At 34.4% G+C, this 18,279-nt stretch overlaps 1 protein-coding gene across 2 annotated transcripts in view; it reads right to left on the minus strand.

The window, feature by feature from the left end:
• LOC130897199 (SPARC-related modular calcium-binding protein 2) overlaps positions 1-18,279 on the minus strand; it is a 33,585-nt gene extending 15,306 nt beyond the window's left edge. For both annotated transcript variants that reach the window (XM_057805938.1, XM_057805937.1), the window contains exon 1: positions 17,900-18,279. In XM_057805938.1, coding sequence (XP_057661921.1) covers positions 17,900-17,959 — 60 coding nt within the window. In that variant the 5' untranslated portion in view covers positions 17,960-18,279. The remainder of the gene's footprint in view (positions 1-17,899) is intronic.

Genomic DNA, 18,279 nt, shown 5'->3' on the forward strand with positions numbered 1-18,279 from the left:
TTTAGTTTTGAATTTTTCGGGTAATACTACTAATTTTTGTGATACTAGCCTCAGAAATCCCATAAATTTTATTTTTCTACTAGTCTACCTGAAAAGATACTTTAAATTCAAAAAATCTGTTAGCCTGTTTTCTTTTATTTCGTCTAATATCCAATTTTCAATCTTTTTATTTTTATACTTCGAAATTTTATCTTCAGAATCTTCTTAACTATCGATTGCCAATGATTTATTTATAAGGATTAATCGAAAAACAGGTATTTAATTACAGTTTTCGGACAACCGAAAAATATGAATTGGTAATTAATATTTTGGAATTTAAAATTGAAGGTGATTCAAGAAATATGCCTTTTCTTCGATTTAACTTTTTTATATCAAATCTTAGACAAGCTTACGGTCTACTAACAAAAACTGGACGTTTAATTATTATTGCATCTGTCACTATACAGTGTTGGAATAAAGTATGCTACCAATTTAGTTATTTCTATCAAAAAAAAAAGAAAAACTGCTTGTTGTTTTTATTTTTATTTTCAAGCGACTGTTGAAAAGTTCAGTAGGGGTAGGGGTCTATGTGTCTATGTACAAGATTATATCAAGTTTGGTTAAAATCGATTTGAAAAGATCGATATACCGTAAACATCGATTCACGGCATACAAAATAGTTTCTGTAGTTCAAGATTTGTTGACACAAATTAAATTTCCATTGAAACAACAAATAAGTAAAGAGGGAATATTAAAAAGACGTGGAGAAGTAATAAGACGATAAGAAAAAATACAAAGCGGAACCTTTACCGTTTACCGATCGGTCTGCCGTTGGTGACTTCACAATCACATCCGTTTGCGTTTATCACGTGATTTTGACGTAAGACGTTAGAGCGTGATGTTGATGTTTCTCTTTCTGTTTGTTTGTTAATGGTGATCTTTTGGGTTTGTTTATTTTTTCTTCGTTATTTTTCATAATATCGTCCATTGATAACGGAGAATAAAACAAAAATATCAAAAAAAAAAACAAAAAGCAATACACACGTCAAAAAAAAGACATTTTTAGGTTAAAGGCAGCAACGTCAAATTTATAAATAAGGTGTAATAATGATTGATGCATACCTTTAGATCAAAATTATATATAATGATAATACCTATGATATTGAAAAGGTTTTTTTTTGTTTATGTAGATTTTTATGGTTTTACTACCGAAAATTACGAGTAGTACTCCAAATAGAACCTTTGAATATTGCTATAACAATTAACCGCTTTATCCTGAGACAATATTAATGGGTCTTGGCGTCAGTTAGCTTATTTGTTTATATTTTTCTCTGTGTATATATAATTAAAATAACGTTCCGAAAAATATAAAAAAAAAAACAGGCAGACGGATTCTGGTGTAACTGCTAACACGTCGCGTTATCACAAACCATTTCTTTTCCGATTTTTATTTTGTTAAATTTATTTCAAGAATGACCACAAGTGGATACACGTTTTGCGCATTGAAGAGATGCATATCTAATGAGCTGCTGCATTCCTTTGTCCACTTTGAAAAATGTCTCAGTTTGATTATTTTTTCAAAATGAGTTAGCGCTTGAGAAACATATATATTTAAAATTTGATTGAAACACTGTATTATACGATAAATCAATATGATAAGTAATAATAATTTTGATAATATAAATCGCAATTAATGACCCTTTCGACGCCCTCTTTTTAAGATTTTAAGCCCCTCTCCGAAACTCAAATCTCTGTATCCGTCCCTGGCTTCAATGGAACCATGGCGCTATCCACGAAGCGGATTTTGAGTCTAGAAAAGAAAAAAAGGTCACAGGGAGCTAAATCTGGTGAATACGGTGAGTAATGGTGAAAAATCCATGTGTACTCAAAAATCTGGTTGTTTACGACGAATTATTTCAACATGACAAGAACTCATTATTCACCATTTGACCTTCGGGGTCGATTTCCTGATGAACCACACCACAGTAATCGAAGATCATTATCATGATAGCTGAGCAACATTGGTGGGGTTTTTGTGGTTTTAGCTCATTTTTGGAGCGTGTTTTGCTAAATTGTAGGACAGTTTCGACATCATTATCATTAAGTTTTGATGTAGAATAGTTCAGAATTGGAACCTTTATACAAAACGTGATCCAAAATATGTTGAATCGATCCATAATTGATGCTAAGAGTCTCTGATGTCTCTCGGATATGTACACAACGATTTTAGCACCATTCCGTCACCTTTTTTTTCCATCCAAATGAATAAGATTAAGGGGTTTATTGTCATTTGAATCAAATGCTCCCTAGTTAGATTTTCCTCAATGAAACAAGTTCCAGTAATACTATTTCCAAGAATACCATCCCAAACTCTTCCCTTCTTTATATACTCTTTAAATAATCATAAGAAAGAATGCTTCAACTGAACTTTTCATTTTACTTCAATCATGTGCAAAATCCAATAGAAACTTTTGCAAGTCTACGGAGATAGTATTTTGAGTTTAGGTGTTTCGAAGGCTTAAGGCATTTTCAGAAGGTCGATAGTCTATGAAAGATGACCCGTAGCAGAAACATTTTAACTGCAATAGAATCCGAGTGTTTGTTTGTTTTAACGACCAGAATAGTTGAATTTGAGTCCCCCTTGTTCATTAGATTTTGACTGTTCTGCATTGAAAAATCACTCAAGAAACATTTTTAGATATAGGAAACATTTAGAAGTTGTAACCCAATAGGATTAATACTCAATAAGATTAATTTGAAATAGACTCCTCGTAATTCTTCAATTTAACATTGGAGAACACGTGCAGGCTTCAGCAGCATTTTTTATTTACATTTTGAATGAATTTTCTTTGCGAATTCTTAGTTAATAAGAAAAAGCAGTTACTAGATGATGGTAGTAGGGATTAGTACGGGAGTACAGAATGAGTACTTTGATTATTTACCGTACATTTGTCGACATTCACTCTTGTATTTGCCAAACTGTACAAACGTGTATAAGAATTGATTTTGTTTCAAATTTTGTATTGTACACAGATGCAGATTAAAAGCTTCACTCCGTGTGGGCTTTTTGATTTATTAAAATATCAAATAGTTTAGTTAACATCATAATAAGCATCCGCCCACATCACTAATCTAATAGAAATTTACAGGTCATCCACATAACAGTGTTTCCTGTTAAAATACGTGGTGATTATTAACAATATCAACTAGTTGTTAATTTTACGAATTATATTTTTATTGAAGAACTACATTGAAGGCAATTTTCCACGAGATGAATGCAATAATTACAATGAAATCACCCATGCGATATAATATAATTAGAAGTAAAAAATTGCAGTTGAAAATTATTTTTCATTATAACAGTGGTGAAAAATTGAAAAATACCAAACAGTATTCTCCCCTTTAATGATAATCTTGTTTGTGTTGAATCACAAATTGATAAAACAACTGTACTGCAACATTAAGTACTCTTAAAATGTCCCTGATCAGATTTGTTAACACACAACTGATGATGATTGAATTTTGGAAGGAGTTTGAGTTCCTCAAGCAACAGACAGGTCAGTATGTAGCTGCTACATTATTCCACAAGGTCTGAAAGTTTCCCCTCCGATTCCAAGAACTGCTGTAGGTTCATCGATGCCAGAAAGGCTTGGACAATAAAACCCCTCGATGAAATACCACCAATTGTATGGAAAAATTGCGCAACTGAACTAATAAGTCCGCTATGCAAACTTTTCCCTACAAAACGAAAAAAATGTTATTCCTGCAGTTTGGAAACTTGCTCCATTTCGACCTAGAAATGGAAATAAGTCGTTTCCCAACAACTAACGTTCGATTGCTTTGGTCCCAGTAATTGTCAAATCGTTAATCAGCAAACCTTGAGTTACCTTGAGTCCACGAACGTCATCAGTACGGATTTCGTAAAAAGTCATTGACAAATCCCGGGTAACCGCTCTTGACTTATCGAAGGTTTTCGACGAGATCTATCACGCCTTCGATAGACACATTTCAGAAGAGTTCGAAGTAAACGCTGGCTTTCACCAGAGATGCATCTTGTCAGCTCCCCTGTCATGTTTTAGAGGCCAACCAGATCTATACCTCCGCAGACATTAACCCGCTGGTCGATATTGAAAGCATTCTGGTGGTGCAGAAGCAAACTGATTGGGTATATTGGTCCTGTCTGGGTGTCTAGCTCGATGTTTATCTTTCCGATCAACAAAACACACGTTTTCGTATTTATTCGAATTCGACTCCATTTTCTCGATCTAATTTAACATTAATGTCACCATCTTCACTATTCGAATTTCATAAAACATTCAACTATAACCTCAAAAATGTATGATACTACGTGAAGAAAAATCACAAATGACTCCCAACTAATTGATAAGTGTTTAAGCCAAAAAAGTTATAAGCGTGTACAATGTATCGATACAAACGTTTTTTTAACCATTATTTTATGTTTATAAGTAATTTTTTTGTATATATACACTTTTCCATAGAACTGTATATACGTTTCTGCATAGAACTGTAGCCACGCAATAGAAATATAACATTGGTGACGTAAACGAAAATTTGGCTTATTTCAAACTAATACAAATAATGTCAGTCCAAAAAATAACAGATAAATGATGATATTAATTATTCCACCAACGATTCCAACAAAAATAAATTATTAAATAGACAACCATGATAATACCTAATGCAACTAAAAATAGAGTAGTTGTCATGCAAGAGCAAATCTTTCCCATGCCATTCTTCTTTATATGCCTTGAGAAATGCCATAAAATGAAAATAAAACTCGTTATACAATGGGCCATTATAAAGATATTATTCAAAACGTGCAACGCTGTATCAGTCAGTGTTCTCGAGAATGAAAGGGCCTGTTTCTTAGTTCGAGAGTCGACCAGACAGCTTGGCCCCAACACCTTGAAATTTCTTAGAACGTACGGGATGTTTCAAAAAGAAATCTCATTTTGTGAACGTTATTCTTTTGAAAATTTTGAATCGAGCGAAGCACGTTCTTCACGAATATTTATGGATCAATTTTTTCTGCAATGTGTTTTATTTATTCCAGTTTTATATTGGATGCATATAACATTCACATTATTTAATTATAGAAAGATTCTTAAAAATATACATTAGAGAAATTACACCCTAACTTAGATGGTCGGTTGGTAGCACTGATTCATGTTTGACAGTTGGAAATATTATTTAAATTTAGAAGCTCATGTGAGGAAGGTCGGTTGAAGATATTCAATTTACACCACTAGAATTACGAGACGTGTCTTCTACCGCCATAATTACATTATCTTTTTAGAGACGGACGCATAATAATTTCAATATATTTAGCTATCCATTCATTTCGAGGTTAGGTCTTCACTGTGGATTTATATGTTTTGACCTTAGAATGCATCGTCCAGTCAGTTGTCAAAATGAAACTGTTGTTCAGTGGCACCAACGCACTACAAAAAAAAACCAAAATTTTTGCCTCACTGAGTTTAGGGAATTTCTCATTCGGATATATGGAGGCATTGCCATCTTTATATATTTTTTATCAGATCGAGCTGCGGTAGTAAAAGAATGTCATCAGGGTTCACTAAAGGATAATTTTGTAAGTCTTTTTCATATCAGAACCATGAGCAACAGGCAGTGAAGAAAGTTTATTTCCATTATGCAGCAACACTGCTTTCAAACTAGATTTTGAAGGATAAATACCATTGATTTGGATCTTATCCAACCTGTTTTAGAAATATAAAGTTTTATTCCATCGTCACGACGTCGAAAATAAGAAATTTTCGTATCAGGAGAAAGTAAATTCCATTCGTTTAACCTAGACCCCAAACTCTCTCGTGTTTTAGACAGATTAAAATCACTTTGGGTGAATAAGTGCCAATCATAACTTGGGTGACTCAGATACTTTATCATGCTGATGTGGTACAAGTTCCAGAGTAGAATTCTGACTTTCTGATCGATTTGGAGTCTTCGACGAGGCAATTCAGCCCTGAGTAGGATTAATTTGTTTGCGTATTGGATAGTAGTAATCCCAAATCATTGGTATAGCAAATTGCTGGGATGTTGTTTAGCCCAACATAATAGCAGTCGCACAAACTTTACACAATATTTATGTGGAGCTCAGGTTTTATCTTGATTCCTCACAGGAAATCCAAAATAGTCTGAATAGACCTGTTCAATTAACGATGTAGTAATTTCGTCGCTGAGAGAATATTCCTTTAGAACACATCAACAAGTAATATAATTAATAACTTCCCAAATGTAACAATAATTTAATAATTCCAAGAATCCTTTCGCCAGTAATAGCTCGAATACTTAATATATGAATTAATAATAGTGGAAAGATTGATAGAAATATTTTGTAGATTATATTTCAAACATATTTCACAATTACATAATCATATTTACCGCGAAGTCTTCTTTGGTCCAACTAATAACAAACAGACTTATTGAAACATATGTCACTCGAGTATTTAGTTGTAGCTTTAGTTTCAGGAAACTGAGGGTGTTCCATTGCTTTGACTCCATTAAAAGATTTAGTGTCTTCCTCAATAATGCGATTATTGTTAACATATATACCTGTATTTGAGAAATTGCCGGGAATCGTGCGATTAGTTGGTCCAAATCGATAAGTTGGAATGCCACCCGCTGTCTTAGAAGCACTTCTGGATTGAGTAACTAGAGCAGACTGGCTTGATAGATTCCGACGAAAGACCGAACCGGCTTGACTAGTTACACCTAGACGGATGTTATCGTACGGATTTCTTGACTTGCTTGTCAATTCTGGACTTGCTAATTTAATTTGCGTATATCGTGGTGTACTTTGACTACGCGGAAATGGATAAATATTTGATCTCGGGTAATCTGAGAACAATGGGGAATGTTTGCTATGTGATGATAACCTGAATATGTTATTTAAAGGTGGGGAAGCGGGTATAGTTGGCATTGTAGGTTGAGGTGCGGATTTTCTTGTCGGTTTTTTTCTTTGGAGATCAATCATATCCTGCCTCGTTGATATATTAGGCACACGATTGAATTTTTTTGGATCTGAATATGAGTTGTTACATTGCGGATAATGTGGTAATTGACTTCGAGTTCTTGGCACATCAGAGGACTTGTTAGGTATTTGTGATGGTGTCGGTAATTGTTGAGGAATTGGCGGGTCTAAAGAATCCTCGCGATTATTATTTTGTTTCAAATTACAAGAAGATATATATTTCTTCTGTGATGTAAAAGATCTGATAGGTTCTTCTTTTGCTACACAGCTTGCACTGAATATTTTAACACTTGGAAGTTCTCCATCGCGCTGGTTAGAATCTTTTAGATCAGAAGAAGGGGATTCTAATGTATTCTGTTCGTTTGCTATAAATGGTGTTGCGGGACAATCTAATTGTGATACATCTTCTTTTCTTTCATCATATCTTGCAATACTTCTTCTATCAATTGGTTGAGGTATCCTTCTCATGTTTCTATCAGTACTCGATGGTGGTATTTTATTTATAACACTACTAGCACTTAATGGTGGCACCTTCGTAACAGTTTTTTGTGGAATTCTTCTATCTGCATTGGATCTGGTTACTGATATTGGTGGTTTATTAGTTAGATTTTGTACTTGTCTAGTTTTTTCATGTATTGATACTTTAGGAGTCCCTCCACTTTCATGTACTGCTTGGGTCGTTTTTATAGGTATATACTTAGCTATTCTGGAAGGTTGGCGGGATTCAGAGGAATCTGTGGTTACAGTGGTTAGAGGTGGTCTATTTGTGAATTGCTGTTGAACCATTCTTGTTGCTTGTCCCGGTCTAGGTATTCGTGAAAAATGTCCTGTATGTGAAGATCCACGAGGAAGTGGAGTGCGATTTGTTATGGTTGGCGACCGCCTTTCTTCATTTGACATATTGCTAACAAGTTTTTGAACTACATCAGCAGTTGCTCTATCTTCTAAGAACAAGGTATCGAAGTATTCTTGATCAATTGGTACTGCAGTTAATTCTACAGTATCAGACATATTTGAAAGCCCTTCTTAACCAATTACACTTTTAAATATATAGATATATATGTGTTAAATTTTGACCTTCTATTTCACACGATGCAAATTCCATAATAAATCGAGTTACATTTTTGAATCCAGAATCGACTGTATACACTATCAAAATTTTTAAATAAGTTTTATTCTAATGGCATATTGTACTGAATGTTTTGACATTTATTAATATGAAATATCATGTATTATATCAAATCTTATTTTGTTTTATTAGGAATTTTGACTTGCTATAGATTGAGAAGGTATCAACAAAAATTTATTTGTATTTTAATAGAAGAATTAGATAGATATTTGTGAACTAAACATTCGGTTTACAAAATACACGAATATTATCCTCAAAGAATCGAAAATTGTTGATAGGTGAAACAGATCTGCCAAATTGAGTTACATTTAAGCTGAAAAGAAATATTCGTATATCTCTAACCCTTATTTACGGACTGAATTGATTATACCCGAAACAGAATGATTTAGATTTTTATTTTTATGTAGGTACATATTATGTTACCTACGATTATTATCTAACATTGTATGTCATGTGACATCTGATTTAAAAGGAATTTCAATTCCCTATTAGTTGATTCAACAAAATTAAAACTTATACGAAGGTAATTTGGAAACTAAGGTCTGTTTACTCTTATTTTTTTTACATAGTTGCCATATTTGCCTTAAAAATTTGTCGTACAAGCTTCTATACACTTAAGACGTAGTCATTTGCCATCTGTGAGGATAACCAGTCTTCAATTGCTGCCCTTAGAGTGTTCTTTGAGTGGTCAATCTGTTCCTAACTAAAAGATTTGCCCAGGTTTTGGTTGTGAATGATGATGGTAACAAATAGAAGACTACGAATTGCATTCATACATATATACAGTTGTATTTATGATTGTTTATTGCTGCATAAAAACTCAATCGACAAAACTCCATATCTATACCAAAACCATGCATGTTGAGATTGTCAGCTTGGTCTTGAGTCTGGCTGGATGACGCCATTCACTGACTGACGTTCTCTAAAGATTTATGACCTCTTTAAAAATCTATCTTCTATCTACTAGGAATCCCGAAAAAAATTGTGAAGCTACTCAAGATGACATTAGGACCATTAGAACTTTCGCAGTATTACAATAAGTAAAAATCAAATTGATTTTCTTTAATTCGCTTTATTTTGGGCGAGATACAAATCGACAGTGTTTAGGTCTATTATATTATTGTAAACATGGACATCGACTGAAAAAACATTAATTTTCTATCGAGTTGGACGTTGACCACTTCTTCGACGCTCTTGGGGATTTGGACATGGTCGATAACTGGATCTATTTTGACTAGGTCTAGCACTTTGAGCATTTGAACGACGAGTGCTCTCCGAAGGTGGAACATTTTCAGTAGGATAACGTACATCAGATTGATCAGCATAAGGTGGAGAGCCAGCAATTGTCGGTAAAGGAGTTGGAGCTCTACGGGATGGTGCCGATCTGCGCGATGGTCCTGACCTGCTTGATGCTTGTGCGCCACTCGTACTTGGTTTAGTACCTTTACAACGGAGAAAACTTTGAGCTTGTGGTAATTGCTCTAACATTTGTCGCATTCCAGGAGATACATCGGGAGATTGAGGTGAAGGTGATGCGCCAGGAGTTCGTGGAGAATCATAAAACGGAGGAGTCTCTATTGCATCAAGCATTTGATAATTAGGTGGTGTTTGTAAGAAGGGCCTTTCTGGTGATTCCCACGTTCTTCTAGGAGGTGTTCGCATACTTGGAGTTGGGTAATCAGCGGGCAACGCAGGTAAATCTTTTTGTCTGGCCATTGCTTCTGCAAGGAAAGTGTCAGTGTCTACATCGTAAATACCCAATCGAGGTCTTGCTGAAGGCGCTTGCTCTGCCGCAGGGGGAGTTCTTGTCGATGGGGGCTGTCTACGACCAGGTGACTGAAGATCTGGATGTCGTTCATATAATTGACTATAATCAACCTTCGATAATGGTGATAATTGCACCACAGAAGGTAAACCAAATTTGTCTAAGGGAGGTGAAGGACCAGCAATTTTTGGGGGAGGTGACCTTCTGATCGATTGTTGCATATCACGCACACCTTGTTGTTTAGCACGTTCAGCACTCCGAGGCTGAAAGCTTTGAATTGGTGGTGATTGTTGCATCCGTTGCATTCCGGGAGACATGTCCGGAGATGCTGGAGGAGAATAATATAAATCACCCAATGATGTATCCGCTAAATTAACGAAACCAGGATCCAACGGTGAAAATTGTTGTGGTTTAGGACATTTAGTGAAAGTAGGTGTTTTTACTCCGTCAAATCTTTGTTGCATTCCAGGTGATAAGGGAGGTGGGGAGAAATATCGATCACCCATCGAAGTGTCAAATAAATTATCGGCTGTTTGGGGAGATTTAGGAAAAGGGGGCGATTTTGCTCCTCTATCGAACCTTTGTTGCGTGCCAGGGGATACAGGAGGAGGAGAAAAATATTGATCTCCCATTGATGTGTCAAATAAATTTTCGACTTTTGATTGTGGTACAACAAATGGAGGTGTTGCTGGTGATTGTGGAGAGTCAAAGAAAGGAGGAGTTTGTTCGCTACTAAGCATTTGCGAATAAGGAGGAGTTTTGAAAAGAGCGGATGTCGGTGAGGGTCTTCCCGTTCCTGTCAAGCCTTCTTTTTGAGGTGTCCGCATACCCCTTTGCGGTGAAGTATCCGTTGAGAGTGGCGGTAAATCTTTTTGCCTTGACATAGCTTCTTTTAGAAAAGTATCAGTATCCATATCACGAAAACCCATTTTAGGTTTTTGCATAGGAGATAAAGGGAGAAAACCTTGTTGTCTTGCCGTAGACTGTGCTAAAAAGGTATCAGTATCAACATCGGCAAAATTCAATCTACGTCTTGCTGATGGACATGTACGATCTCCAGCAGGTGGTGAAGTTACAGGTGGTACCGACTGACGCGGAGGGATGTTTTGTGTTCTAACTGGCGGGCTCCCATCCTTCCCAGGAGACATAAAATAAGGAGGTGATTCCGAACCTACGCCAGCAGAAGGAGACTTATATCTAGGGGGAGATATATATTCAGGAGGAACATAGCCCCTCGCAAAATCAAATATCCTATCATCCTCTGCAGATGCAGGCGTTTCTTTCTGTTTAGCTGCTGGTACAGAAGTTGTTATTTTGGTAGAAGATTGGGTGATTTTCGTTGTACTTGTTGGTCTACTAGGTGTAATTGCAGGAGACTTGATTTCTTGTCTTGTTTGGGAGAGAGTTTGTCGATCACTGTATTGTTGTCTAGGACTAGTCATAAATGACGTTTCTTGGTCTTGCTTCAAGTCAGATATTATATGTGAAACGTTTTTAAGGGTATTGGCTGTTTTCTTATCCTTTTCAAACAACGAATCTAAGTAATCGTATTCTTGATTCGTGGTTGGTTCTTGAGGAATTGGCATCGGCATGCTCATACTTTTATCTTGTTCTGATGTTTCTGATGGATATTGTCGTTGTTGAGCGGTATCATCTGGCTTTAGTTGTTCCATTAAAGGAGGTATAACGTCAGCGAATATTTTGTGAGCAGCTGGAGAGCCCCTAGTAATTGGTTGTGTAGGTTCGCTAGGTGGAACTTCAGGTTCGGGAAACTGTGGTTGTTCATCAATTTTTTCTTCCACATAACGTTCTTCTGTATCGCTGTAATCGGCTTCTAAATCGTCTTCCATTAATTTGGCAATGGCAGAAGCTTCTTGGAATATTCTGTCCATATCCGCATCTCTGCCACTACATGAATAGGGACATGTAGGTTTTGGACTACCTGTATCTGTTTGTTTTGTTGTATCTTTTAGCAGCGGTTCCTCAGAAGCATATATGGGCGGGAATATATTCAACCTTTTAGGACTTACAGATGGTTTAGGTGTTGTCAAAGGAATTCCGGATTGGGCTGGCAACGTACCTCTAATGTTGTCCTTGAAACTATCTTTGTCTTTTTGAATCATCCGTTTATTTATAGTGTCCCGGAAGTACTTAACAAGTAACGCATCTTCCTTGAGTTCTTGTTCATATTCCGTTTCGTTTAGATCTAAAAAGTTTTCCAAATCACTTTTCTCTTCAACATTTTCAACGGTTTCTCCGTCTTCTTCTGAAGATTCTTCCACATCTAAATCATCCGCTTTACTTCGTTTTTCCCGTTTTCTTCGCTGCTCTCGAATGTCGCCTCTTTGAAAATCTTTCAAAGCTCTTTCCATTTCATTATAATCTTCTTCTAATTCGGAATCTATATCTCCAAATCGATCGTCTTCTCGAAGTTGCTTTGCCGAACGCACTTTTGGTATTGCTCCAGTTGCAGTTCGTGGTTTTTCAATCACTTCTATCAAATTGGAACTCCATGTTGGTGGTTTTCTCGTTTCTTCCTCTTCTAATTGAGTTTCAGTAACTAGAGGTTTAACGGGGGGAGTATCTCCCAATTTCTTTTTCGACTTTTTCTTTCTTTTATCTGGTTCTGATTGATCTGGTGAAGGAGATCCCGGCGAACAAGGTTCTTTTCCTTCAGGTCCAGGACATGAAGCACACGTATCAGGTGGACTAAGGTCTGGAGGAAGTGGGCTATCTGTATTAACTGCACTTTTAGCAGCTTTAGGAAATATTCCCTTCTCAGCATTGTACCAACTGGTAATAGGATCTTTTGATATGGCGTAATAGCAATGTACACCAAAACAAGGGATATCTTGTGCAGCCACGTATTCTCGCAAATCAGATGAAATATCGGTGGTGTAAGGAGGGAAATCCCCCATCTCACCTTGCAATTGTCTTCTTATATTAGTACGCCTTTCTTTTTGTTCTATTTCTATGAGATCCTGTGCCATAGCATTGAGATCATACTCATCTGGGAATTCCTCGAGTGTTTCATATTTAGTAGGATCATCAGTAAAAATTCCGACCAGTTTTCTTCTTTGTAATGCAAAGAGTAATAGTTTTATGTAGTCCGTTTTCAATTTTTCGTTAGTATTTTCATCTTCTTTGATTTTTTTGACCCACGAGGCGGCCAAAGCTCGGTCTTTAGCTTCGGGAAGAGCAAAAATTAAGGGACCTGCGAACTTGGAGTAAAAATCCAATTCATTTTTCACAACTTCCATAATGAAATATTTAACATGTTAAGAATTTACCAGAAATTTTTAAAATTGCACTGTTCATACAGTTCGAAATACATTACAGGAAATTACCAGAAATTTTGAAAATTACACTGATTATACAGTTTGAAATACATTACATTTTGACATTTTATTTGAATACAATTAACTGACACGTTCAAGTGCGTTCAATTTTCTGCATTAATTTTATCGAATCGAATAGTAATTTCAGTAATATTTAAGGTAGTGAATTGTTTGATGTCATATAATGTATTGAAATGGCAATCAGAATACACAAATTCCAAATTTGCTTAATCAAAAAAATGTAGATCATAACTGTATTCTATGGTTTACGAAATGAAATAAAGGTAAATGAGTCAATGAATCATATGAAGGAAAATTAGTTTCTACATAAATCAGAATATTTAGGTTATGGGGTAAATATCCTAAATGTGAGAATATACTATTTCGGAAAGAAATTATAGGTTAAGTTTAGCTTTGGTTTGAACCAAAAAAAAAAGAAGAATTTTCTATACGTCAATGTCAAGAATTTAAACGATACCGACAAATATTCTGAACAAAAAGAGTCTGTATTATGTTTATTATATTTTTTACGTAAAATGTATTCTAGAATCTTATTGTCTACATTAATTTACAAAAATGTGCTACACTATAAAAATCGATGCACATCAACGAGTAACTAGGTTACATTTGAACGACGTTGCCATATTTTAGTAATAGAATGGAGATTAAGGAAATGTGGAACATTGAGGTTATGTTGATATTTTTAAAATATGCTCGAAATCAAGGACTCTTCCACAAAGCATAGGACGATCTACTTAGCCGATTACATAACATTGCCTCACTTCGTAATGTATACAAACAATATAATAATAAATAATGTGATTTATTTCGTGCATAACTTACCGTATATAAGGTAAATAAAATGTGAATAGCTTCTTTAAAAGTTTAAAAAAAATTATAAGTACAGCATGAGAATCGAACCCAAAAATTTAAATCGGAGCAATATTTGAACTTGCCGTCTTTCTCTTCAAAAAAGGCGTTTATATATGCGACAACGTCCTCATCTGATAGGAATCTCACTGCTGCAAGTTAAACTTTGAACTAAGAAAACAGAAAAATGTCGCTGGGGTCCAGATCTGATGCAGACGGTGAAATTTAGCCATAGCGATCACCGAAAAAGTATTTTCATGTTAATCAGTCAATAGTCGATGATCACAAACGATCGCTATCACTTATCCGGTCGATGAAACCATCTTTGCTTTCTTCAGTACATCTCGGCCCATGGAATCCACTGTCTTGTCTGTTGTTTCGTTTTTGGAGTGTAGTGGTGGATCCAGGTTTTTTTGTATTTATGAATAGACGCAAAAACCCGACTCATTTTGCTTCTACTGCATCAATATAGCCTGGGAAGTGTTCATTCGAATGCGCAAAGTGAGCAAACTCGGCATCCAATGCTTAATTCGCTTCTCCAATTCCAGAAACATTGTTGCACCGCACGACCTTTACCTACCGACTCCACGTTCAGAATTAGTTAAGGGCTCAATATTTTACAATGCAAAAAAAATGCACAATCACTTGCCAATTGAAATCAAATCGATATCGCATCAATTTGGGGGCATATTTACTGAAAAGTGCCTTCTAAACTGAAATCTACTTCTATTCTAATAATAATATTTAATTCCGGGCATACTGGCTTAATTTTTGCTACGGACTCATATACGACTTATATATTGATTATTACCCATAATTTTGTTTCGAATATAACAGATCTAGCTTCAAAAGTATGAATGTAAAAACTATTTATGTTCACGTAATAATTATATTGGTTATTTTAAAGAATAATTTTGACTAGAATGAGCTTCTCAGATTAAAACAGAATCTATCGAGTGTAACTAAACTAAAATATAATTTATATATAACACTCTGTAGACTACAGGTGCAATATTTAATTTATGAGTACCAGTTGGGTAATGAAATCGATATTTTGAAAGATCGCGAAAGAAGTCCTGTCCTTTTCGGATACTCTAACAATAACGAGGTATATTCTTAGAAATACAGGCATCGGGGCCAAGCTGTCTATTTGGATCTCTCACAAACTGAAGGATTCACGTCATAATTATAGAATTAGTTACAACCGATTCAAATTAGAGTTCAATACCAAATAAAAGAAACAAGTCAGTTCTAAAAACAAGCTTAATAATTATTACATATTAAAAAAAAATGTTAATTATGGCTATTCACTGTAGAGTTCAAATTTTACCCAACAAGCTTTCAAAAAAATATCTAGATGTTTCTAAACGTACATATTCAAATAAAACGTTAACACATGTAAACTTGAGAATATCAAATCTTTGGTTAGGTTAGATTAGGTTAGTTTTAAACGCATTTTATTAAATCATTTTCTGTGTACAAAATACTTGGTACATGAAAAGGTTTCACCGTTTTATTAGACGTCTCCAAAAGTACTATTGTTTATTTAATTTAGTTGAAAATCAGTATCCCTTTTAAACGTAAGTATTATCCATGTAAAGTATGGTACGTTCTCAAATTGACACATAAAACATCTGAAAACACGTGATGTCAACAAAAAGAATATAAAAATCAAAATAATAAAGCATAAAAGAAAAGGAAGACAAAAAGGACATAAGACATAATTTTGGGTTAGATAAGAGATTTAATTCTTCGGTCCTAATATAGGAATATTTTCATCGTACCTATTATTCAGGTAAACCTTATAAATGTTAACCTCTTGGTACTTTCCAATTCCTTATAACATCTTTTACAATAAAGGGGCGAACGATTCCACTTTCTCATCTCAAAATTTAAGTTGTACACACATTTTCTAGACTTATTTGTACCTTAAAGAATATATACTCTGTTGCTACTCAAGATATAACCTAACCTAGCTTTCTTTAAATCACAATCTCAATTAAAGTTATTGAGTAATTCTACTGATTTCATGAATAAATATATGTGAGTAAATCCAGTTTTTCTATTAACCTCACTCTTTTCACTCATGAGAAAGAAATAAAAAACTTGGGATTACTCCAAAACTAAGAGATCTTGAGAGTGACAGTACGTATAATACGCCTCTGGGTCCCGGAGTTTATACAGCATCATAATATATATAATAGATAACGTCAATTTTAACTTTAACGTTTATTAGCAACAAAAATAAGACTTACACGTAAAATTGCAACGTACCCACAACTGTTAAGTCAACTGATTACCATCTTAAGTACAAATGCAATAAAATATTTTTTTTAATATATTACCTGTTGCAATTTTTATAAAAACTTAATTGCTTACGGTCGGTCAGCCGGAGAATTCTTGTAAGATAAGAGAGGGTCATTTAATTTGAAAACCGTGTCGACCTAGAATTAATGTATTTCAAGTTAAATCGAAAAAATAGTTTAGCATACAGATTAAACAACGCGACAGTAAACTGAAAAGGGTTTTGTCACTCAAAAAATTATTCCAATTCTGAATGTTAAACCAGCGTTCATCAGTGATCAGTTCATCAAATAAACATCAGTTCAAACAAATACGTTTTTGAGCAGTCAAAACATCGAATTAATGAGTCATCCGCCGTATAGCATTCAATGATTTCTTCTTATTCCCGCAGATAAAAAAAAAACGTTTTTCTACACCTAAAGAAGCGGTTGATGCATTCAAATCGCATGTTTAGGAGTGGGAATGGAAAGAAAATGGTTCAAACGCATGCAAAAGTGGATTAAAATCAATGTAGAATATTTTGATAAAGCCATATCCAATTATAATTATTTGTTTTTTCTTGTATATCTCAAAACTCAAATATCAACCCTCGTAAGTCGATTCTTTTATAAACTATTCATGTTATTATTGAATATGTTTTTCATCACCGGTAATTTATTTTAAAAATTATGGAAAAATAAAGCAAATTTCCATTGTTCAATATAAATTTGTTAAATTTTGGAAATTGAAATAAACTCTGTACCAGAGTAGATGTTTTATAATTCAATATTCCGAAAAAATTGAGTAAAATCGGTGAATAAGATAAAATTTTATATGTGTCCAATTTGAATGATGATTTTAATAAACCACAAGTTAAAATCTCTTGACGGAAATAACCGAAAAATGATGAATAGTTTTGAAAGTTCGATAACATAAATTTGAGGTTAGAATAATATTAATACTTAATTTGAGTATTATAAAATCTTAAATTGATTAGAATTTAATTATGTCAGTTATTTAATTTAAAAGATAGATGAAATATATTTTTAGTATTTAGAGAAAATTATGTATTCGTTAGTAATGTTTATTTCTTTAGAAGTTATTTATCTCACCTACACTTTTACAGGTTTATACCTGCTGGGTAAGTATGAATAAATAATGGGTTCACAATTTTACAAGCACTATAGTCCAAACTAACGTAGATCCCGTACAAAAAAATTTGTTAGAAATATTGATTTTTAATTTAATGATACATATATTATTATGAGTTTAATTTGTATTATAAGTATTATACAATATAAATATAACTGCGAGGTCCACTAAACAGCCGAAAATTTAATGAATTGACACCCTTCTCATATAAACATTCAAAGACAAAATATCCGTAGTAATGCAAGTTTTTGCCTTAAAATGTTTTAGTTTATTAAATTAATTAATTAGAAATGTTTGATTTGCTATTTAACATTTATAATATATAAGGTGTAGCAATAAAAAAATTTTTGTATTTTACGATTAAAAAATTTTACCGTAGTATAAACGAAGACGACGAAACAGCCCAACAGCGGGATAACAACATTCGACAACATCTCCGAACGGGAGTATTTTATTTCTTATCACCTAGTTCATCACTACTAAAAAAATCACTAATCTACGTCCACTTAATCACTAAAACCACGTGCGCGTGGTCATCGTTACCGTCGTTTATTTCGACACTCTTGGTGCTCTTCGCGTAAAAATCTTGTCGAACGTTACCGACTAGTAACTGCGGCTATTCTACCACTGCGACTCGAAATACATCTAAATGGTCGTGAGATGAAAATCTGTATGGATGCCGAGAAGTGAGAAGTGGTAAACACAAAACTGAACAGTACACAACACCCACTGGACGGTGGCTGCGACCTCTTTC

Source organism: Diorhabda carinulata, chromosome 8 (assembly GCF_026250575.1).
Source record: "Diorhabda carinulata isolate Delta chromosome 8, icDioCari1.1, whole genome shotgun sequence".
In the NCBI taxonomy this organism is placed as follows: Eukaryota; Metazoa; Arthropoda; class Insecta; order Coleoptera; family Chrysomelidae; genus Diorhabda; species Diorhabda carinulata.